Source organism: Heloderma suspectum, chromosome 1 (assembly GCF_057233095.1).
Source record: "Heloderma suspectum isolate Gila_16-S chromosome 1, 16-S_ref, whole genome shotgun sequence".
NCBI classification, from domain to species: Eukaryota; Metazoa; Chordata; class Lepidosauria; order Squamata; family Helodermatidae; genus Heloderma; species Heloderma suspectum.
Window position 1 is genome coordinate 108,901,411 of NC_139458.1, and position 24,413 is coordinate 108,925,823.

Here is a 24,413-nt window from a genome sequence, read left to right on the forward strand (position 1 = left end):
CCACCATCTCTGTATAGGATAGATTAGGAAATGTACTTTATAAATTTTAATTAGGACCAAAGATGGGTAAACTGCTAGGCAAATACTGGTATTCTTTCCCCTTAGATTAGGAAATAATGTAAATGTGTTCTCAGCTACCTCTTATAACTCTTGGAGGCAACATGTAATAAGGGTTTGAAAGCTGGAGGCACATAGTTTTCTGGTTCTTGCTACACCTCTTATGTCTTGCTGTGTCACACTATGTTTAGGGTACCTATATTGCCATGCTGTGCTCGGTGATGATTTTGATATTCTTACTATTCTAGGTGATTGTAACTGGAGTGTGTCAGAGTGGTATTTCAGTCTAGCTGCTAAGCAGATTCAATAACTGTCATTGTATTTCCAAGTGAATGTGACAATCTCTGTCATAGTACAAAGGCCTCAAGATTAATATATCATGCTTTGGGCCATAGAGTGATGGAGAAACATGTTGCGAAGGTATTTCTGCACATGTATAACATCGCAAAACCTCTAACTTTGTTTTATACCATTTGCTGCCAAGTTCTGTAAATGCAGCCCCTGACAGAAGCTAGATGACTGATCTGATGGCCTCTACACTCTGATTCTTAGGACTACTTTGTTTTGCTGTTGTGGTTTTAAAAAAATCTTTATATTATCATAAAAAAGTGACTTGTTTTTTTTCTTACCTAAAGGAATATGAAAAAACATTCCCCCCATAAAATAAGGGAAAAAAGCTGAAATATAAAATAGGTGCTTCCAGGCAGTTTAGTTTCCTGTGATAGTGTTTGAAGCTTCCAGATGTCCTGACATCAAAACATTTCATTTTCAGTGGGGAAGAAACAATTCTGATTTCTCCTTGGGGAGGCTCAGGCAGAGAAGAACATAGTGGTGTTGCAATTTTAGGAGGTGCTAAAACATTTAACTGGAAGGATAGACAATATATAGTGGCATGGAGTTCAGTCAAACAGTGTTCTTCCAGTATGCTTCTCCTATAACTTGGAAAAATGTGATGTAGTATAATTTTTATGAGAAGTCAATAGATCTTTGAGGAAATAATCTTTCCCCCCCATTCTTAACAGGCATATAGGTTTTCTCCACTCCCTGAAATGGTGATGGGTTCTCCGCCTCCTCCTGTACCTCCCAGAACTGGACCTGTTGCTGTCACCTCTCTTAGGAGGTACTATGCTGTTGTTTTATGTTTTAGCTGATAATTTTAAATCTCTTTGTAACAGACATTGAAACCTTCGGGTATATTACAAGGCTCGATTCCTTGTACTCAAGAGATATTTGTGAAATTGCAATAAAATGGTCTCATTTCAGAATCTTAGATTGTCAAACTGTTTTAAAAAGCAAGCAGGCAAAAAATGTGGCTGTTAATTCAGCAGTAAACTACTCATCTACATAATAAACATGCCATATCTATTCTCTAGTATCTTTTAAACCACAAGTCCTCTATTACAAAGGCATAATATCTCATTAGTTGTGCTATAAAAAAGTGAATGATTCATAGACCTCCCAGTTTTTCTTTTCTGAGATGACCAGCTGTAGGCAGCAAAAAAATATGGATGACCTGATAAAATTGGTTTTGGCACTCTGTAGACATTTAGAGGGTTACTCTCAGATTTCTTATCCGCACCTTAAATGCCTAATAAATATGAATCAGTTTTAATATTGTTTTAATATTTAGTGCACAGTTCTTCAGGCATTGCTGTTGCACAGCCTCCATTCATTTTAATCTGGTGGACAGTGCCTTTTAAATTTTGTGTTCTCACAGCAAGCTAGAGTATAAAGCACCTCCTGTCATGCATTTCTGAGTAACTGTTGCATGGTTCAGGCATATGAACTCACTTGGTCTTCCAAACAATGCTTTTACAAAAATAACACACTGGGCCATCTGCAAAGCCAAAGCGTAGCACGCATGCTTCTTCTTCTTTTTTTTTTTTACTGTGCATTGGCATAAGAATACAGAAATAGTTGAGCTGCCCTGATTGGCTGCCAGTGATGTCATAACAGTTGTGCAAAAATATCAGTGAACTGTAGAGCACTGGCAGCTATGCTCATCCATCATTGTCAGCTGGACGATAGCAACAGTGAACTAAAACAGGCCATATTTAAGAAATAGGAACTCTACTGAAAGCATTGTGTTTTAAAATTTATCAGATTTAGCCTTTGTTTTCTGCCACTTTAGGCAGGATACAACAAATAACCAGTACAATTTATTGTAGCTGCACTAGTTTGTAATTTTCTAACATGTATTTGTGCTATACCAAAATCAGGATATATATTTCAGGTATAGGGTAAAAGATCTATGTCAAAACAAAAAACCAAACATTCTCTGTATCTTCCTTTTACACAACCCCCTCCGCCCTTGCTGCTGCTCTATGGCAAAATTATGTTGCTTCTGGACAGTGTTTGCAAACTACAGTCCATTTAACCCTGGGTAGTTAACTGGTTTGCCCCAGAGTCAGCAGGTTGTAGATTGCAGCCAATGTATGCTTGATGTTGGAATGACTGATGTTTGCAATATACATTATACAGGTCGACTTCCGATATTGGCAGCAAGACAAGAATATCAGAGTCCAGTGGGACTGAACAGATACAGCCGCATGATCATGCCCCTTTTGTCCCAGTACCAAGAGCCCCAGTATCTGTGGCTCCACTGGATCAATCAGCTTTGAATTACTCAGGTGAAAAACGCATGCGGTACAAACAGAGACCACATCTAAGTCTGTATGGCATAGAGACGAGCGTATGAGATCTTGCAAATGCCCTTGTTTAGAACTGTGTTAAAGGGTTCTCTTGAAGGCTTGAGGAGGAGGATGATTAATAAAAGGAATCACACACACTCCTTCATTTATCACATGCAGTGTCTTTCTAATATGAGAGAGGAATGGGGAGGAAGGACATGGTCTTTCTATCTGAAGCACCTGGAATTGGCATCTTTCTGAGACAGGATCTTGGAACCAATGGTGTTTTGTGGCACAGAAAACAAATGGCCACGTCCCTTGCAATGGCTGCCCACTCTTGGGTTGAATGCACTCTGCATTGATCCAAAGGCCACAAGCTCTCTTTAGAAAAAGTCAGTTCAGTTACCACTTTCAGCTCAATGTGGTGAAACTAACCTGAACTGATGGTAAATGTCATGTGATTGTTTCATTGTGTCTCCAGCTTGCAAGCTAGCATGTCCTTGCAAACCTTTCAGAAGTGAATTAGGTGAGGATATCCTGATTAGTGATTGAGAGGTTCCCAGTGTGGTAAATCAGTTCAGATGAACTTCACCCCATCATTAATAAGCTGAATATGGTTGTGCACATAGGCATTTCCTCTGGGAGCTTTCCAGCAAGTAGATGCTACCTACAACAAGAAACTTCAGAAAATAATATTAAATGTATGAACCTGCCTCACACTGAGCCAGATCACTGGTTCATCTTGTCCAGTATCATCTGTTCTGACTTGCAGCAGCTCTCCAGGGTCCCAAACAGAAGTCTTTCTCAGCATATGCTGCCTGAGTCCCTTTTAACATGAGATGCTGTAATTGAACCTGGGACCTTATACATGCAAAGCATGTGCTCTACCATTGAGCTGTGGCCCAAACAAATCTCTTTGATTACAAAGAAATCCCAGCCAACTGATCAAAATCCTTTCTGTATTAAGGAAATACTGCAGACGGACATTATATCTCCTTGGGTACACTGGACTTCTATACCTAAATGTTTGTATAAGCCTGTGTGTGAATGAGTTGGGCTCATCTCCTATTTTACATTGTAAATTTGATCTGCCATTTTGTTAGTGTTCCTGTGTTCACTGCATATTGCTGAAGCCCATGACACATAAGAGTATTGAGAAAGATTATTCAGTTTAGTCAGGAAGCCAATGAAATGTGTATTGTCTTCAAATAAGGAATAGTCGTGTTGTCGGTACAATGGGGCAGGAAAGGCAGGTGCAGGCAAATTATAGGAGCATCCCTTGTGTTGGCTGGATGATGAAGAGGTCTGGAAGATGCAGATTATTTTCAGGGCTTTTGAAACCTGCTGGCATGACACTAAATGCCTCCTCTTCGCCCAGCTGTCTTTAACTGAAAAAGCACGTGTGACAAATTAAAGGTAAGCAAAAGAAAAGTAACTGTTCTGCCTCTTTAAAAAGCCTGAGTGAGGGTGAGATCAGGGTCTCCTCTTGCTTGCTTTTGCTAAAAGTAAAGTAAAATTTGTCTGCTATCGTTATTGTACCATGGATGTTGCTCATCCTTTTTTTCAGTCTCTTCAGTAAACCAAAAGTGGTAAACATCCCACAGTGTTTTGGAAAAAGTTAACCTGATCCTCTGAAGGGTCAGTTCACAATGAGACATCATATCTTAAAGGGCAATTTGATCAAAATAAATTTGGAAGGAAAGAAGTGTATAGGAAAAAATGCTGGTTCACTGACTTAGGGTGTAATCCTATGCATGTTTAGACAAGAAAAAAAGTCCTACAACTCCCAACGTTCCCTAGCTAGCCATGCTGGGAGTTATAGGACTTTTTTTTCTGTCTAAACATGCATAGGATTGCACTCTTAATAGTGTTAAGCTTTTTTTCCTTTGGATTTTCTTTTCTAATATGTATGGTTTAACACTCACTTAACTATGTTCAAATCCTGGGTGCTGATACACACACAGGCGACTGCTGTCCTCTATGCCTTTCAAGTCCTTCTGCCCTAGACTGAGTTTTCCATCTACTGTTGTAACATCTGCCCATCCAAATCAAAAGTTAATAAAAAAACCCTTTCCCTTCCTGCTACAATGCTGGTATCTCTTTGTATTTTGAAACTTATGAATAGCAGTAAATGATCAGTGAAATAAAAATGTATTTTCAGTAATTTGGCTGCTTGCCACTTAAAGAAGTAATAGTTGGCAATTACACAGTTTATAAAACAATGTTAGTATGTTCATGGAGGCTAGGAATATACATACATCCATTTTTATGTTTAGGTATCCCAGTATTTTAAATTTCTTGAGACCTGGAATAAACAGGAGAGAATGGACTACTGCCTTAGTTATTGATAGTTCTGAAACATCAGGATTTGGAGAAATGAGCTGTTGGCCTTGACACAGTTGACTTTCGTTTATTTTTCTGAATCTGAAATCCTGAGGTGCTAAGCTATTGCAAGAGCATTATGTCCACTTTTCTTACACATGTAAAATAACATCTTTGTAAAAATATAGAATCCTTTAATTTTTTGTAATATCAGCATTTAGTAATGCAACTACAGATGATGCCTTTGTCTTAAAGAACTGCCCCTAACAAAAAAACAGCAACAAAGGCCACCGTCCTAAGTACACTTACATGGAAATGAAGTTTCAGTGAAACCAATGGGACTTGCAATGTTTTTATGGCTAGAGATAAACTATGTTGGTTTTTTTTTTTTTTGCACCAAATTGGAAATAAAGGGCTTGTAGAAATTTCACTATATTGCCTTAGGCTATGATCCAGTGGAGCATTTAAATTTTTTTACTTAATTTTAAGCATGTGTGAATAGTCCCAGTGGGACCACTCAGACTCAGCACAGTTTGCATGTTGTCAAGGGATTTGTTAGCGCTTGTGTGCTCTTTTACTCAAGGCTCCCAGTGGCTTTGAAGGCTCTTTGCTTCTCTGAAGCATGGTAATTCAGTAGATCCTTCTGGGCAGTCCACTGCCACAGATAACTTTTGTCATGAGGTGTTTCTGAAAAGTGAAGTTAAGCTGAGTATTTTTGGAAATGATCAGTAGTAGGACTGTGCAAAACTTGAATTATGGGAAGAATAGAATTTTGACAACATCTGGTTAATGAGCGCAGTGGCTCCAAACTACTATTTAAGAGAGTGCTGGCATTTAGTTTTTCACCTAGGACACATCTCTGTCCCAGCCTCTAAATGGACAGTCCATTCTGCTGTTGCCTGTCCCTCACCTTCTTACTCCTGATGTTACATTCTTCACTGCCTGAAGCCAAGGCGACTCCACACAAAAGATTCTTTCCTCTGTGATCCACATGCAGTATTTGGGAACCACTGTGCTAGCATTTGCTTGATTTTTTTTTAAAGGTAGCATAGAATTATTTGCTGATATTTGTTTGTTTAAACATATATTATTCAGTTCAGGATTTGGGTGTTGATATGCCAAAAAGGGATTGTGTGTCTGATGCAGAAGTATCTGCATTTTAGTGTTGTGTAAAGCACTACTGCCATGGCATATTTACATACCATGGGTAGGTTGCTTAGAACAGTACAAATTAAATGAGATGGTCTCCCAGTCCAGAAGGACTTAGGGTAACTGTTAGGTTCTCTGGATGCAATTTAAGCAGTGTTTAGTGCAGCCAGGCTCTCAGGGTCGAAACACTGGGACATTTTTATTAGCAGGGACAATGATGGCATCTCTCTCCCCACCCCCACCCCGCTTCCCTTAGCATAACTGCAATTCTCTTAGTAGCTGGCAGGGAATGGGGGTAGGGAATTGATTTTTTATTTTTTTTTAGCAAAAAAGTGTGAGCTATCCTTATTGTAATGCAGAATATTTGGGGGTGGCTTGGTCTTGAATGGGCAATTAAGACCCATTGGCTTTATAAAGGATCTGATCTTGGTGGAGATAAACACTTCTAGAATTAGTTTGTTATATATGGATTAACACAGCTCATGGCATTTTGGGGCTCTCCTTGGGGGTGTTGCTATGGGGACTTTCATGATGAGTGCATGCACATAAAAATTTACCACAGCACCACTGAATTTAAGATACAGTTAGTATGGTGGAATGCCAGAATTTCTAGTTTTACTGGGGAAAAGATTACATTTCCTTAATCAGATTTAATAGATGTGTAGCAATCTTGAATTTTTAATGTACCCCAAATGGACTCCTGAACATTTGATAATTCTGTCAAATCTTTCATTATATCCACTTTTACCAAGTCTCCTTAGAAATAATTATTACAAATTACATACACATACTGGAGCATCCCTTGACAGAATACTTACAAGAAATGTTTTAGCTTGCTTATTTTCTAGGAAGAGATAGAATATAATAGCCTTCTGAATTCTTACGCCAAAGCCCACTTTCTCAGTTTTGCTTTATATAAACTAAATAATTGGATTAACATGCTTAAGTGGAAGAGCATGTAAGATGGCCTGGCCTTGGGAACCCAAGAGTTATCATAGAATGGCTGTTATTTGAGCACTAACAGCCTACTGAGGTTGTCTGGCAGATACAGCACATAAGAACATGAAAATAGAGGGGAAATAATGTAGTAATTTCAATCAATGCTAGTTATCAACAGGGTGTTTTTTAATGAAAATTTTGTACCTTTAGTTTAGTGAATTATGAAAGGCTGTGGGTGGAGGATAACAGGGGACTTCCATCTTAACATATGCATTTTTAGTCATTTTGATTATTTGAAATGTGGATTAAATGCTTTTGTGGGTGTGAATCTGTAACTGGAGGCATTGAATGGACTGCCTCGAAATAAGAATGACTATTTGGAGATTTCTTTAATGAGGAAGCACTCGTTGCCAAGGCAATGCTTGAGCTGTGATAAAGAACCATTATGGCAACCCATGTAACTTTTCAGTAGCCATGGAGCTGCAATCTTCAAAAGAATCACTGCAGTCCAGAGTCATCCCACTGGGTTCTATAGGACTTTTAAGAGATATGTGGTTTCAGGCAGTGTACCTTGAGTATATGGGTCTACAACTCTGGAATTTTCAGCAGCCTGAAAATGTCATTCATTTGACCAATTTTTCTTGAATTCGCCAAAACAACAACAAAAACAATATCTGTCTTCCAACATACAGTGAAGACAAAACAAATATAGGTGGTTCAGCTGGCATGACTCAGTCTAAGGAAAAGTTCAGGATTCTCGAGGTCTTCAGCATGTTTTGACTACCTCAGAAAAAATGACCTATATAAAATAATTGGCTGCCTCTTGGCCTCTAGCCCCATCAATACAGGTTAGCAGGATAAATGGCCCATTAAGGCACTCATTTTGATGTGACTAATCAAGGCACATAAAAAATTGGCCCCATGTTTGGGATTGTATTTCTTTTTAGCCTATCCCCATGCTTCCTTAGGTGAGACTTAAGGATCAGTGATTCTGAATGATAGCAACGGAGTCCCAAAAGTATAAGCAATGTTCATTCAGTTGCTTATATGAGAATGGAACTTCTATGGCAGCTCTACAGTATTAAAATCCATATTGCTCACCATTGCCAGTGTTGGAAGATTCTGCTGTGGCCACATGGATCTGATCTTAGCAATGTGCATGACCACAACTCTTCCCTTCTGAAGCAGAAACAGTTTGAAATGTAAAGTTATGCAAATGCAAAGCTTATCTAATAACACAGCATGTGTACTGATACAGTTCTTTTATGATCAGGCCCTGATTCTGAGTGGTTGTTTTTACAATTGCATTAGAGCAGCTGCCCCGTTTTTTTGTGTTTTTTTTAAACCTTGATGGTAGGAGGGATTCTCTCCGCTCCTGTTCTGTTCAGGATCAAAATGGCTGAATGTGTGGAGAAGATGTAATAATGGTCCCCTCTTATTTTTTGGTTACTGTTTATGAATTAAAGGTGATGTAGAAAAAGGCATAGGAACGCTACGTATTTTTATTTGGTTTAATATTTGCATCCTTTTGACTCTGGGAGCAGTATATTGGTAAATGTGGCTCCTCAACAGAAACTTACAACTGTCCCAGCAGGACAGCAGCTCCTCACTACCCTCATCTTGGGTTTAATGTCACAAGCCATCTCTGTGATTGTAAAATGTGGTGTAAATATACAGCCGTGGTATAAATATTGGTACTGGAAATGGCTTTATTCAGTAAAGGCATTTTCCCAATTTAAATTACTTGTGTTGTATCTACAGTCATCCCAACCTATGACTTCAAGAGACTCTGTTTGTAATATGATGTCTCTGTTTTTAATGAGTTTTTTCCCTTTTTTTCTTTTTTGGAATTGCTGTTTTTAGACTGTTGTTAAGTCCCATAAGGACAAATGCACCCATGCCACTCCCACTTCAGCAGAGGGAGTATATTCTCCTGAAAATGTCTAAATTCAGAGTTCAAGGTATCACGCTAGAGTGGTCATATGTCATTAGAGGACCATGACTTCAAGAACACATGTGGTTAACTTCTAACATCTCCCCTTCCCCTGCGTGCCAAATAAAGGGTGCTTGGTTCCATTCATTTCATGTAACTCCATAAGCAACATTTATGCAATTCTGACAAGCCCATTGTAGACAACGAAGGCTGGAAACTGTGCTGTAAACTGAAATGGAAAAAAATGGAACTTGTCTTATTAAAATATATTGTTTCTGTTTAACATCCCATGTGTGAAGTGTTTTGTTTCAAGTTACGCAGGTACATTTGTCAATTTAATAAAAGGCCACAAAGAGAAGGTTGGCCTGTTTAGTAGACAGGCAGGTGGAAAGGCATTCCTTACGACCGATGACAATAATGGGACGGCCTTGTTAGTTTTTAACTACTATTTACTGACTTGTTGAGTAGTGTATCTGAGACATCCCTATATAGAGATCAAACCAAAGGGGGAGATACAGAATACACTTGCTCTAAGATTCTGCAGGGAAACTTCTGGGAACTGTATTGGCATCAGGAATAGATTTTACCAGGATACTGTGAGTGAATTAAAGTAAGGCGATAAAGGCTGCACTGAGTACAGATGACATTGAATTAAGAATTGCTGAGTGTCAAACTCCTGTCTGTTGATCAGTCTTTCACTTGGAACATTTTCACATGTGAATTTTAAATCAATTTTTACTCCATCTGTAAAACTGGAATATACTTTCAGCGTGCCAGACATGTTGTGCATAGCACAAATATTTCGAGACAATTAGGTGTCTTTTAGTGTTACATATGAAAACAAGTTTTAAAATTAGCATAGTTTGGGGAGATTAATAGAAAAGAAGGTCTAAAGCTGAAATCCTTTACACAGTTAATTGGGAGTAAGTACAGTTGAATTTAATTACTCTTATTTCTGAGTAAACATGCATGGGATCAGGCTGTAAAGAACAGTAAGTTTTATGCCTAGCAATCACAGGAGCAGACCAGGGCTAACAATGCACTAAAGCTATGGCCAAATGAATGGCTTTGGCCCTAGAAAAAAGCATTGGGGTGTTAGAAGTTGATAGCATCTGCTGTTGATCCCCCCAACACCCCAAACCATGGGTCAACAGCACTAGAGGAGAGGATATTTCAGCAATTAACAAATAATTAAAGCCAGTCTCTGTAATGTTGCCACACCAATGAAATAATGCCTTATATTATTTGAGATTCTGAATCCAAAAAGGTTACAAAATGTAGTTGAAATACTTGTTGCACTTAATACACTTACATGTTAGCAGCGGATGCATGCATTATGTAAGAGAGATGCTTCATTGAACAGAAGATAAAGATGGATTCTTTTTCTAACACTTGGCAACATATTTCAAGCTGAAAGCAGTGATGTGTTGCCAGCAATTTAACAAGTGGCTCCCAGAAGATACCAGTGAGTCTGAAGAATCTATCCATTTGCCAACTGATGAAGATCACCCAAGTGGACAAATAAACTGTTTATGTGAATATGATAGAAAGCATCAGGACCCCCCCCCCCCCATGGGTTTATGATCATGTAACCATCTGTATTAATGTAAATTGATGCAGGCATTAGGAACTTTGAAAGAGCAGAAGGTTGAAATGACATTAATTTAAATACCAGGTGTTTGGTAAAACATTATCCATGCTATGAGAAGGCCAATCCACACTTTGGAAGAGGAACCAGTCACACCTATATTTAATTTTATTCCCTTTCTCCCTTCCCATAATCCAATAATTGTGCATATATCATGTTGACTAAAAAATGTTTCATGCAGGAATATTTTACAGATGTCATTCCCCTTCAGGAATGTGCAGAGCACCATATGCACACAAACAAACCCAGTCCCAGAGTAGCAACAGATGGTTACACTGCTCTCCAGAAGTTCCAAATCTTGCTGCAACTGCTCACTATTCAGTAGGACTATGATGTCCCAATGTCCTAAGAGCATTTCATCCCTTTAGATACTGAAAAATACTGCTATATTGGTATTTCAGCTAATAGATTTTAGAGTAACACAAGAATCAAAATTACATGTTTTAATACCACACATACTACTTTACATAAATTCACAAAGCTACTAGAAACTTGACTGGCCACAGCTCCTTGGCTTCTCTTTCTCTCTCTCTCTCTCTCTCTCTCTCTCTCTGTCTCTGCACTAGCATAAATCCCAAAATATGCATCTGCACTGTGCCTATGTTCGATTTATACAATGGATTACCAACTGATATTCATTCATTCCTACTGCAGACAAGTATGATCACTAGTTTTTTTGGTGTCTCCACTGTGTCAAGAGCAGTGTCATTGCTGGGTTGTCATCTTCAAACAGGTATATCCTGCTGTGGGATAATTCATCCTACAACAGTGGCAACAAGGCACTAGGTGCAGTTACAGTAATGTGTGTTCTATCTTTGGCAAGGGTCTCTATTGCCAATGCAAAATGGCATCTTCTAACTGGAACATCTCAGGTATCCTCTGCAATGTTCCTCTAAGTCTAGAGTAATACATTTTGAGTACTAATCATCTTCCCTATTTCTTGATAGGAAGTACAGTTCCAGCGGTGTTTGCCATCCCAGCAGCAAACCGACCCGGGTTCACAGGCTATTTCATCCCAACACCACCTGCAGCATACAGGAACCAGGCTTGGATGTCATATGCTGGAGAAAATGAATTACCAGGGCAGTGGGCTGACTCGGTAATTGTGCACATTTTCTTCCGATTATTTCTGTGTCTCAATATTCTCAGTAAAAGTACTACAGTTAGGTATTTGGAAGGGAAAATTTCCTCACAGATAGTAACATTCTGTACAGCTGATGTTGGTTGCCATTTCTACTACTTGACTGTCTTGCACTGGCCTAAAGAGAAATTGGAAGAATGTTAGTATGGGACAACAGGACTTCTATTTCCTAAAGTTTGCAATAGTTCAGATTTCATTGTATACAACTTTCTGAACCTTGGTGCTATATACATTGCTAATGCAAATTCTCCAGTATGCCTAAGCAGAATTTAGGTCCAGTAGATATTTGCACTGCCAAACACACACGTCATATGAAGAATTAAACAACTGAAAGTGTAACCAGAGCCTTCATGACCAGAAATTGTCTGCATTTATGTTTGTATTATGCTCTGATCCCTTGAGAAGGGATATGTTCTAGAGCCACATCTTATGTATATGCTCTATCTTGACCTAAGCCCAGTTGTCAAAAATCCCACTGAGCCACTAACCATAGCCTGAAGTCCAGCAGTGTTTCCCAAAAGACAAGCCAGGACATGTGGATGTGATTTCCCAGTCTGTTGGAAGTGGTTCAGCGCACACTAAAGAGCTAAGGAGATGGCTAGATAGCATCACCGATGCAGTGAATTTGAACTTGAGCATGCTCCGGGAGAGAGCGCAGGACAGGAAGGCCTGGCGTGGTATGGTCCATGGGGTCACGAAGAGTCAGACACGACTGAACGACTGAACAACAACAAAGAGCTAAGAGTGATACGTATTAGAGATAGGCTGGTATGTGGTCCCCAAACAAAAACAAAATACTGTAAACATTTACTGATTGTTCAGCTCTCATCCAGGCCCATCCCACCCCAAATAGTTGAGAGCAGGGATACAACTGATATTTCTTTTATTCTAACAGGGATGCTTTAAACTGGATTCCTGCACCGAGAAGGGGATTGGACTCAAGGGCCTAAATGACCCCTTCCAATTCTATGTTTTTTGTTATCAAAGCCACCTATGTATGGGAAAGCCTGAGTGACAGGAAATGGGCTGGTTCACACATGACACTAAACCATGGTTTAGTGTCATGTGCGAGAGATGCAAAGAGTCTGAGCAAAGCCTTGGAGCCATGTGCTCCATCCTCCCGTGTGACTCGGAGAATGACTTCCATGATGTTTACTTTCAGTTTTACAGAATCCCAGTTTAGGATTATGTACAAACCAGAGATTGTGTTTTAAAATTAATAATCTTTGGACAGTTTTTAAATAAGCTATCTGTAAGCCATTCTTATGAAGCTGGTTTGTTTAACTAACCAGATTGTGTTTTAAACCGCAGATCCTGGTTTGCATGTAGTACTAAGCTGGGACACTGTGAAACTGAAAGTAAACACAACAGAAGACCTTTTCCCAGCTGTGCAGGAAAAGGAAAGGGGAGTGGGGAGCATCCAAGCCCTAGACTTCACTTGGTCTCCTTCCATCTTGTGCATGTAGCACTAAATTATGGTTTAGTGCTACATGTGTGAACTAGCCCAGTGATAAATACTGGCTATGCTTAAATTGGTTATAAAATGAGAATTTTCTAGTTTAATTAAGAAGCAAATGGTGAGTGAGCTCTAGAAGTGATATCTGATAGCTTTTAAGACTATGGTTGGACCTATTGCATGATGCTTTCTATTGAAAGGGAGTGAGCTGCACACTCTAACAAGGACACACTATGGCTGTGACAAGTGCAACTACTGGGGCTTGTTACTAGAGTTAGAAATCTCTGTCTTTGTGATAAAGGCAGAAAATAACTAAAAAATGGGCTGCTCTTACAACTGCTTCATACTGGATTCATTTCCTGCATTGTGATCACTTCTGTAAAGGAAATTATGCAATTCACACATCGTCTTCCTACCATTTATATATGACAAAACAGACATTTGCTTTCATCGCATCAGACAAATGACGTGCAAGATCCATAGTTTCCTACACTGAAGTACCTTTGGATTAAACATTTTTGGGAAGCAAATGGGAGAAGTAGCATTTAGAATTTTGCTCCGGTTGGGTTCAACCACCTTGAAGGCTTTTAAGTGAAAAGTTCTGAAGTTCTACTGTACAAGTTAGTCATGAGCTAAAATTGGTGAAATACTGGCCCCTAGTGTTCTAACACAGCTCTCTTCACAAAATTTGTCTAATTAGCATAGTTATTCTGACAATAGGGGTGTGCTTTGTCGTGGTTGAATTTGATTGCCATTTGCATCCTGGGATCCCATAGGTTTTAATGTTCTGCTACATGTAGATGAAGTAATGGGGATCTTGCAGTGCATGAGTAGGAGTGAACAACCAGGTGGGAAGCAAACTCAGCATCTAACAGGTTCCCAGGAAGTGACGCTTTTAAGTCTGGACTACAACTTTCAAAGGATAAAAGGTGTCGTTATATTTTTTGTGCAAAAGCCTTTATATAATAGTTGGATTGATTTATGGTAAATACAATATTCCAAACTTGAGAATCAATTCCAAACCTGAGAATCAGTGAAATTCCTTTTAATTATTGCTATCTATATTTAAAATAGTTATCCTTTATGTTTCAGAGGGTACTTCTCTAATTAAGAGAGTTCAATTAATATAGCCAACTAAAGGGCACACAGAATGAAGGTTTGTTGGTTTTTACCCAGTTTGATATACAAGTTCAAGTCAGCAGATGCTGTATAAAACATTTCGTTTTAAATAATCAGTATTATGGATTAGATTGCTAGTTTGAAAAATCTAATATCCCTAAGGGTTTATTTGCTCATGGATCTTCCATGAGCAAGTAAACTAGACAAATGTAAAACTTCTGAGATTATTGGAATATTATGGAAATACATTGGAATAACAATAATGAATCACACAAGGAATTAATATTTGATGGTATTTAGAAAACATTGAGTTAATGTAGTTAAACACCAGCTGTCCATACTGTTTGAAGTTACTGAAAAAAGGTAAATAATTAAATATGCCTTTGCAGTAAATTATCCATCAGGATTTTCAGCAATGGGGAGCTATTGACTACTGGGACAGGATAGTTTTCAAGAATAATTAAACTTTGAAGCATGATTAAACAGTACATTACAAGTTCAATATCAAGAACTAAAATCTACAACAATACAATAATTAGAATAAAATTATAGACAATAAGACAGGAAAGGCAGTAATAAATAACAGTAACATGCTAAAATAGCAGACAGGAGTAAAAGGCACATCCGCTATTAAAAAGTCAGGAGAACAGGGCTGGCCCAAGACGTATTGCTGCCTGAGGCAAAGGACAAGATGGCACCCCATCCCCATTCCATATACAGATGACTTCTGAACTTGCAGTTGAATCTGCTTTTAGCACTGGCAAAGGGATAGTGTCCTCCACCACACCTGAGGCAGCAGGCTTAGTTTAGGGGGCACAGGTGAGGTTGTGTGGCATATACAGGTCTGTTCTCTAACAGAGGGGAACAACCAGGGAGCCTGGGAGGAAGAGCTAAGAGGCTACCATCGCTGCCCCCCAGAATCTGCCACCTGAGGCAATCAGCTCAGTCTGTCTAGGTAGGGCCAGCGCTGCAAGAGAATAAAAGTGTTTTGATTTGGTACCTGAAAAGTATGTGCCATATGAGCATCCCCAGGCAGGGAATTCCACAGAAGAGATAACACCACAGAAACGACCCTTTCTTCAGTCACCACCCACCTAACCTCTGAATGCAAGAGCATCTGGAATAAGGCCTCTGAAAATGACCTCTTTTTGAAGTAGGTAGTCATTCAAAAATTACTTTTTCCCTGTAATAAAACTTCCCTAGAGGAAATGGTTCAAGAGCTCATACAGTGCAATTGTCCATTTCCACCACTGAGAATATGATCTTCCAGTGGCAACTGGTGACTCCAATTCTGGAAGGGTCATAATTCCAATTGAGCTGCTTCGTTAGCACCAGCCAGAACTCTTAACAGTGCTATCTAAGGTGCTGAAAGGTACTATCCAAGCTGCTGGACACTATCCCCAAAATGGGTTTACAGCCCCTCCAGAAATGGACTCATCAACCACCACTGGGATCTTCCTTTTCACAAGGTGGTGTTGTTGTTTATTCGGTCAGTCGCTTCTGACTGTTCGTGATTTCATGGACCAGCCCATGCCAGAGCTTCCTGTCAGCCATTGCCACCCCTAGCTCCCCCAAGGTCGAGTCCGTCACCTCCAGAATATCATCCATTCATCTTGCCCTTGGTCGGCCCCTCTTCCTTTTGCTGTCTACTTTCCCTAGCATCAGCATCTCCTCCAGGGTGTCCTGTCTTCTCATGATGTGGCCAAAGTACTTCAGTTTTGCCTTTAGTATCATTCCCTCAGGTGAGCAGTCTGGCTTTATTTCCTGGAGTATGGAATGGTTTGATCTTCTTGCAGTCCAAGGCACTCTCAGAATTTTCCTCCAGCACCACAGTTCAAAAGCATCTATCTTCCTTCGCTCGGCCTTCCTTATGGTACAGCTCTCGCAGCCATAGGTTACTACGGGGAACACCATTGCTTTAACTATGTGGACCTTTGTTGTCAGTGTGATGTGTCTGCTCTTCACTATTTTATCAAGATTTGTCATTGCTGTCCTCCCAAGAAGTAAACGTCTTCTGATTTCCTGGCTGCAGTCAGCGTCTGCAGTAATCTTTGCACCTAGAAAGACAAAGTCTGTCACTGCCTCCACGTTTTCTCCCTCTATTTGTCAGTTATCAATCAAGCTGGTTGCCATAATCTTGGGTTTTTTGAGGTTTAACTGCACCCCAGCTTTTGCACTTTCTTCTTTCACCTTCATCATAAGGTTTCTCAGCTCCTCCTCGCTTTCAGCCATCAAAGTGGTATCATCTGCATATCTGAGATTGTTAATGTTTCTTCCAGCGATTTTAACTCCAGCCTTGGCTTCATCAAGCCCAGCACGTCACATGATGTATTCTGATTACAAGTTGAATAGGTAGGGTGAGAGTATACAACCCTGCCATTCTCCTTTCCCAATCTTAAACCAGTCCGTTGTTCCATGGTCTGTTCTTACCGTTGCCACTTGGTCGTTATACAGATTCCTCAGGAGGCAGACAAGATGACTTGGTATCCCGGTACCACCAAGAACTTGCCACAATTTGTTATGATCCACACAGTCAAAGGCTTTAGAATAGTCAATAAAACAGAAATAGATGTTTTTCTGAAACTCCCTGGCTTTCTCCATTATCCAGCGGATATTGGCAATTTGGTCTCTAGTTCCTCTGCCTTTTCTAAACCCAGCTTGTACATCTGGCAATTCTCATTCCATGAATTGCTGGAGCCTACCTTGCAAGATCTTGAGCATTACTTTACTGGCATGTGAAATAAGTGCCACTGTTTGATAGTTTGACCATTCTTTGGTGCTTCCCTTTTTTGGTATGGGGATATAAGTTGATTTTTTCCAATCTGTTGGCCATTCTTGTGTTTTCCAAATGTTCTGGCATATGGCATGCATCACCTTGACAGCATCATCTTGCAAGATTTTAAACAGTTCAGCTGGGAAACCGTCGTCTTTTGCTGCCTTGCTATTAGCAATGCTTCTTAAGGCCCATTCAACTTCACTCTTCAGGATGACTGGCTCTTGCTCACTGACCACACCGTCAAATCTATCCCCGATATTATTATCCTTCCTATACAGATCTTCCATATATTCTTGCCACCTTTTCTTGTTTTCTTCTGCTTCTGTTAGGTCCTTGCCATCTTTGTTTTTGATCATACCCATTTTTGCCTGGAATTTACCTCCGATGTTTCTCATTTTCTGGAAGAGGTCTCTTGTTCTTCCTATTCTATTATCTTCTTCCGCTTCCATGCATTGCTTGTTCAAAAATAATTCCTTATCTCTTCTGGCTAACCGCTAGAATTTTGCATTTAATTGGGCATATCACCCCCTATTACTGTTGCCTTTTGCTTTCCTTCTTTCTTGGGCTGCTTCCAGTGTCTCAGCAGACAGCCATCTTGCCTTCTTGGTTTTCTTTTTCTTTGGGATGTTTTTTGTTGCCGCCTCCTGAACAATGTTGTGAACTTCTGTCCATAGTTCTTCCGGGACCCTATCTACTAAATCTAGTCCCTTAAATCTATTCTTCACCTCCACTGCATATTCATGAGGAATATTCATGAGCTCATATCTAACTGATCTGTGGGTCTTCCCTAGTCTCTTTAGTCTGATTCTAAATTGTGCAATAAGAAGTTCGTGATCTACAATCAGCTCCAGGTCTTGTTTTTACCGACTGCATAGACGTCCACCACCTTTGGCTACAAAGGATGTAGTCAATCTGATTTCGGTGTCGACCGTCTGGTGAAGTCCATGTATAAAGTCGTCTCTTAGGTTGTTGGAAGAGAGTGTTTGTTATGCACCATGAGTTGTCTTGGCAAAATTCTATCAGCCTATGTCCCGCTTCATTTTGTTCTCCCAGACCATGCTTGCCTGTAATTCCAGGTGTCATTTGACTACCCACCTTAGCATTCCAGTCTCCTGTAATGAAAATAACATCTCTACCTTTCACAAGGTAATCCTTATGAAAAGTAAATTGCTTACTGTTAATCTTGTATAACATTAAAGTCTCACTGAGATTCACCTGGAGCCAACATTGTCATCTTTTCGGCACCATGTCAAGGTTGTCCTCTACTCCCACGCATTTGATGCCATATGATGGGATGTTAATGTCATTTGTTTTATCATTACCAGTATCAGTACCTGTATCTCATTGTAACTGTTTTAGTGTTTAAATTGTTTTAAAATTTTGCATGATAAAGCTTTTATATTATGTTTTGTCATTTTTGTGGGCTACCCAGAGAGCTCTGGCTATTGGGCAGTATAGAAATAATAATAATAATAATAATAATAATAATAATAATAAAAAAAAAAATATGCAGTTTAGAGCTTGTACATACAAATATTGTGGAGTATTGTAAGATGACCATGCACATTATCTGCACAACTGCAGCACCACACAAAAAATGTCATGTGCACAAAGTGGTAATAATAAACGACCTATAGCTAACTACTATTGCAATTAGGGCCAGTTGGTGCTGTCTGTCTCCTGCTCTCCCCACCCGCAATGAATATGAGCAATCTAAGACATACTTACAGCTAAGGATGTTGGAGAAATCTGCAATGGATTCAAATGAGTTTGGATTTCTATGAATCCAACCTACAGATTCCACAGTGGACTGGCTTTTTCCTAGTCACACAGATTCTGCAGACTTGTGGGTAATTTTTTCACTTTGGGGGGAGATTTGTGCTAATTCACATTGGTGCAAGTGCGCATTAGCACTAATTAGCGCTAATGTTAGTTAATGCAAGTAGAAAAAAAAACTTGTTTCCCCCCCCCCCCCCGATTCAGTGAGCAGATGATGGAATGAAAGATGTTTGATAAACCACAAAACACAGATGGAAGAGAGTTAACAAAATCTGTACATCCCTAGTTACAGCAAACCTATGCTAGATGATGAAACTGTATTTTTGCATTCTGATTTTATTGGATTTTACTGTACATTGCTTTGAGGGCCCTGATGGGCATAAAAGCTATATAGAAATATTTTAAATAAATAATATACATTTTTTGCTCTGTGTTCACACCCTTAGATAAATTCATTACAGCATTATGAATTATTCAGGTTAACAACACAGAATTAAACTATATTGTAGATTAAAGCTAGACCATCATATTCAAACTAGCTTACTTTGATGGGTAGTGGTAAGTGGTAAAATTATAAATGTGATGTTCATAGGGATGAGATTTCCTTGTTCTGTTGCATTATTGTTCCTCTGGTTCACTCTGTCCTGAATTCTACTCCTCCAGTATCCTAGTTTAACTACAGCCCTATTTAGACATTAAAATTTTGTATTGATTAAAAATGCAAGGGGAGATTTTCCAGGGTTCTAAATCATGTGGGGAGCCTAGATGAGTAGAGAAGGCTCTCCGCTTCAGATGTTATTCCTCCTACTTATGGAGGACAACAGGGTATGGAGCTATTAGTTCCCATTTGCATATTTCATCAACATAGAATCTTGACACCATAAGGACACAATTCTGTTGATTGTGCCCTCGATGAGTGGAAGCTCCCAAACTCAGAGACTTTCGTTCACCCAATACAGGGTGGGAGGAGCGGTAGAGTGATTTTTGCCTCCCCATCCTCATGCCCTGCATTTTTCACTAGACAGGCATTTTTCCTATCTAGCAGTGGCACTTCAGAGGAGGAGGGAAGAAATCTGGAGAGGACTCTGGATAGCTCATACCTTACCTCCCTGCCCAGTGAAACTTTTTTCCCCTCTCCAAGGTCACTTTTCCAACCTTGGAGGGCAGCCAGCACAGTTCTTTCTGTGCCAGCTGTGAGGTGGCAGGGTTGGATCTTTGACTCCCCCTTCTGAGATGGAGGACCATCTTCAGAGGGAAGAATCCACAGTATCCTATGGTCCCTGAGCCAATGCCTAAGAGCCATAGGATTGCTTCCTAATAGGGCTTAGGAGAATTTCTAAAAGTAATTTTGGAACAAGCACAGTTTGCCATAGTTTTCATTTTTTTCAGTGCATTTGCATCTCCCCCTCCCCATACTCACACTATGTTACTGGTACATACATGTACATTGATAAAACACTGCCAAAAAAGCAACCTTGATGCAATTGTACATATGATTGCATCAACATTCTTTTTCTGCACTGTTTTACTGATGCAGAAATGTGCTGTCGCCCTTTAATAAAAGACCATAGAGAAAGGAATACTGACAGCACAGTGTGTATGTATGAACAGACCTGGATTTCTTTTTTGTATGTTTTATAATCTACACATACACATTGGTCAGGCTGGCAGGTACAAGGAGTCACAAATGAACTGAAGAAACTGAAAGGCAAACTCTGCATGCACAGTGCTCTTGACATCATTTGGAGATTTTAAAAACACACACATAACCAGCAGAACAATAGAAAATTCCTGATATATCAGTTCCACTTGGAAACAAGACCAGGTAATTCAAAGGTCCAAACTCCAGAGAGAAATTCAGGCAAGGAGAATTTTGGAAGTATGCCTGGATAATTCCATCATTTGGGGGAAAGACGTAACTATACTTAAGGAAGGATGAATGAGAATTCTGTAGATTGATAATGAAGCCGAAGGGCCTATTCTGAGTGTGGGGCATATTCTACGGTTTTATGGGATCAGGTATCCATAGGTTAGAAATTGTATTTTTCTGGAATGGTGGGGGGGAAGGGGATCAGCCTGCCCTCCTTCATTCTCATTTAACCCACAGTTATATCTCCTATGTCAATCACAGACTTATTAGGAGGCCTTGGGCAAGTTACTGTCTCTGTATTTGCAGATACAGCTGCATTATTATGTATTTTAAGTATTTTTTATTTATTTAAAAAATTTATTGGCTGCCGTTCAGGGCAGAAGCCTTCCCAAGGTGGCTTACAGCAATAACAGACATTAAAACAGTTAAAATATTAAAAGTGATAAAAACATAAAAACAATAAAAGCCAACTATAAAACCAGCAACAACAATAATAGCAGTAACAGCAACAATAGCAGTCATATAGTTACTTTGCTGTCATAAAACGGTTTGTTCTTGTAAATTGAATGCTTTTGGCAAGTAACGCACTGATTTATTGCGACAAAGAATGCATGCAATAATTTCCACTCAAAAACTGCTTTTATTAATACATAGGCTAATTATTTTCTGATTTTGCCCCCACGTGGCATCTTTCCACATGGCAACCATTGCAGAAACACTGTGACGTATTAATAAATAATTAAATAAATCAGAGGACGATTTATTTGTCTAATTAAAATTTTCTATAGGTCCCACTGCCTGGCTACATAGAAGCTTATTCAAGGCCGCGCTATCAGCACAACTCTCCTTCGAGGCTTCCCCGTCAGTACAGCCAGCCAGCCAATATGCACCCCAGCCTGGAACAAGCACCGCTGCCCTCTACTGCTGCTTCTCAACAGAGCCTAACAGAAAATGACCCCTTGGATAATCCTCTCCCCAACCTTTCTACAGCTGCTCTGGTGAAGGCAATAAGAGAAGAAGTAGCTAAGCTAGCCAAGAAACAAACAGACATGTTTGAGTTTCAGGTCTGATGGCTTCATGTGCAGAAAGTTTGCATCACAACAGTAGTAGGCTTCTAGCTTTCAAATCAGACTTGTGGCTTGTGCCAAAGCAATGCCATGTTTTTCCTATTCTGAAACAGTCAACACTGGATTCTTTTTTTAAAAAAATGTGAGTAAATAGAACAGTCAGCCTGTAGATCCGCTCTCTGTCTCTTAGGGCAGGTGTTCCCTGGCAACTTCATTTAAACATTGATGTAATATATTTATCATATGCAATTGTCTGTCACATACCTCTTGTTCCATGGAGCCTCTGTTGTTAGAAACATTACTTAAACCATATGCCTGTCTAATGTTCCAGTATATTAAGAGCTTGGGAAGCACAAATATAGATCACTCTGTAGCAATGTGTGCATGTAAAAAGTAAACTTTATCATTCTGGATCAAAAAGAAACAATACCAATACTGTGACAATTAAGGGCCATGAATTTATATATTAGTGGTCAAGCTAATACATTTTGGAACACAATATCAAAATACTGACTGCAACAAAGCAATAGAGCTCACTTCTGCCTAGAAACCACATTTGAACTATAAGAATGTGATGTGAATGAATTCTGTAAGTCCTTTGTAAATATCCCCACACTCATCATCTTTGTTCATAATCCAAAACCAGAAAGAGGGAGAACTCTGAAGAGGGATACTAGCGTAATTGGTGTCTAAAGAGCTCGTGTAGTGTTACTGTTGAAAGCACAGAAGCGTTTTCAATACTCTGCCTCTCTACCGTCAAATGGGAAAGAAAATTGACAAAGTGGGTGTTAAAAGTGCCCTGAAACCTTTCAGGGAAAACAAATTCTGAGTGTGTCCTATATTTTAAAAGGTTTTCATTCTGAACACATAGTGAATGTGGTGAATTTGAGAACCTTGAATCTGTCTCAGTTTAGAATAATGAATGCACCTGCTTTCACAAGAAAACTTCTGTCTAACACAGAGCTCTGTCCTTTTTCTCTTTTAAACAATGACTTCTTGTGAACTGATGCCAGAAACAGCTGACCAGAGCTATGACTGACTTGGATTACACTTGAGTACCGACTGTGCTAGCTGATTAAGAAATCACAGTGACTTTTGGGGTTGACGACAACCTGTTGATTATATTAAAGTGTAAATAACTAGACAAGTACGGATTGAACAAAATAGTATTCTGTAAATAGTGGTTGAGAGGTGATATTTCACCAGACCCAGGCTGTAGATTCTGAAAGATAAATGTAATTCTGAAAATGCAGCTTCTGCTTAAAAAAAAAAAAAAATGATAGCAGAATGTGACTATGCTGATTTAACTTTGGTAGCTGGAAAAAATGGACTGTTACAGAACACTTCCTTAGGGCAGAATCCAACAGGCCCTTATGCCCTTGCCGAGTCTCTTATGGCCTGCTAATTCTGTTGCGCAAGCAGCCTCCACTGTTTACACAACGGGATTTAGCACTTCCTGGGCAACCCTAAATGAGTAGAAATGCTTGTTTCTGGAAGGAGGCAGGTCAGCAGAGCTCTCATAAGGTAGCTCCACCAACCTGCTTCCTTCTAGAAATGGGTGTTTTTCTCATTTCGGGGCTTCCCCTAAGAAGAGCTAAATCTCCCTTGTGTAAGCAGTGGATCCCGCTTGCACAACAGAATCTGTTGGACCCACCACTTGCAGAAGGGATTTGGCAGGGCGTAAAGGAATTGGTGGGGATGTAAGCACCCCATTGAATTCTGCCCTTAGTTCTTTATTTACAATATAATGTTAGTACCAACTGAGACTGCTTGTGGGATACTATACTGGTATAAGTGATGACTGCTGGAGTAAAACATGCCCTTTACCCTGTTGATTTCTTCAGCTTTAATTTTGTAATGATCTCTGATCAAATTTCATTTTTATGAGTTTCTTTGGTCTTTGCAAGTAAAGAAGAAATGGTAGTTTCTAGCCACAAAATAACAGATAGAGAGACAGAAGATAGAAATAGGAGACTCAAAAGTGGTTAAAGCGCATACTTTTTAAACTAAGCTATTTAAAAAAATGGAAAACACATTGCCAAGACTGCTACTTAACTATCATGGTATTCATGAAGATTTCCCCAAATGTCTTAATAACTGCAAAACCTTTGGTGTAATTGCTGTCTTGTTATTTAAAGAAATTGCATATAAATAAAATGTATTTTTGTAATCATGATGTAAATAGTTAGTGTATATTTATAGAAATGCTCAACCTGCTAGAAACAGTAAATATTTAACCATAAATCAATTGCAAAAAAAATTAAAAATCAACTTTATGGGTCCAGATTATGTATGTATGTAATGAGACAACCTTATTGAAGTACCAAAGAAACTCAGTCTCCCTTAAAAATGAATCTAAAAAATCTTTTAATCTTCTATCAGGCAATATTAAGTGTATTATTGTCATGCAGTACATTCATCTTGTTGTGTTCAGTTGTCTGTTCTTGACAATATTGTAACTGACAATGGAGGTGAAAAATGTGGCAATTGAATCCTGATCAATGTAGGCAGATTTCTGAAAACACAG

General features: G+C 39.3%; 1 protein-coding gene across 1 annotated transcript in view; it reads left to right on the top strand.

The window, feature by feature from the left end:
• KIAA1549L (KIAA1549 like) overlaps positions 1-24,054 on the top strand; it is a 235,780-nt gene extending 211,726 nt beyond the window's left edge. The window contains exons 17-20 of the mRNA XM_084853439.1: positions 1,080-1,177; positions 2,539-2,687; positions 11,626-11,777; positions 21,608-24,054. Of these exons, the coding sequence (XP_084709565.1) occupies positions 1,080-1,177; positions 2,539-2,687; positions 11,626-11,777; positions 21,608-21,889 (681 nt within the window). The 3' untranslated portion in view covers positions 21,890-24,054. The remainder of the gene's footprint in view (positions 1-1,079; positions 1,178-2,538; positions 2,688-11,625; positions 11,778-21,607) is intronic.
• Positions 24,055-24,413: the final 359 nt, after the last annotated feature.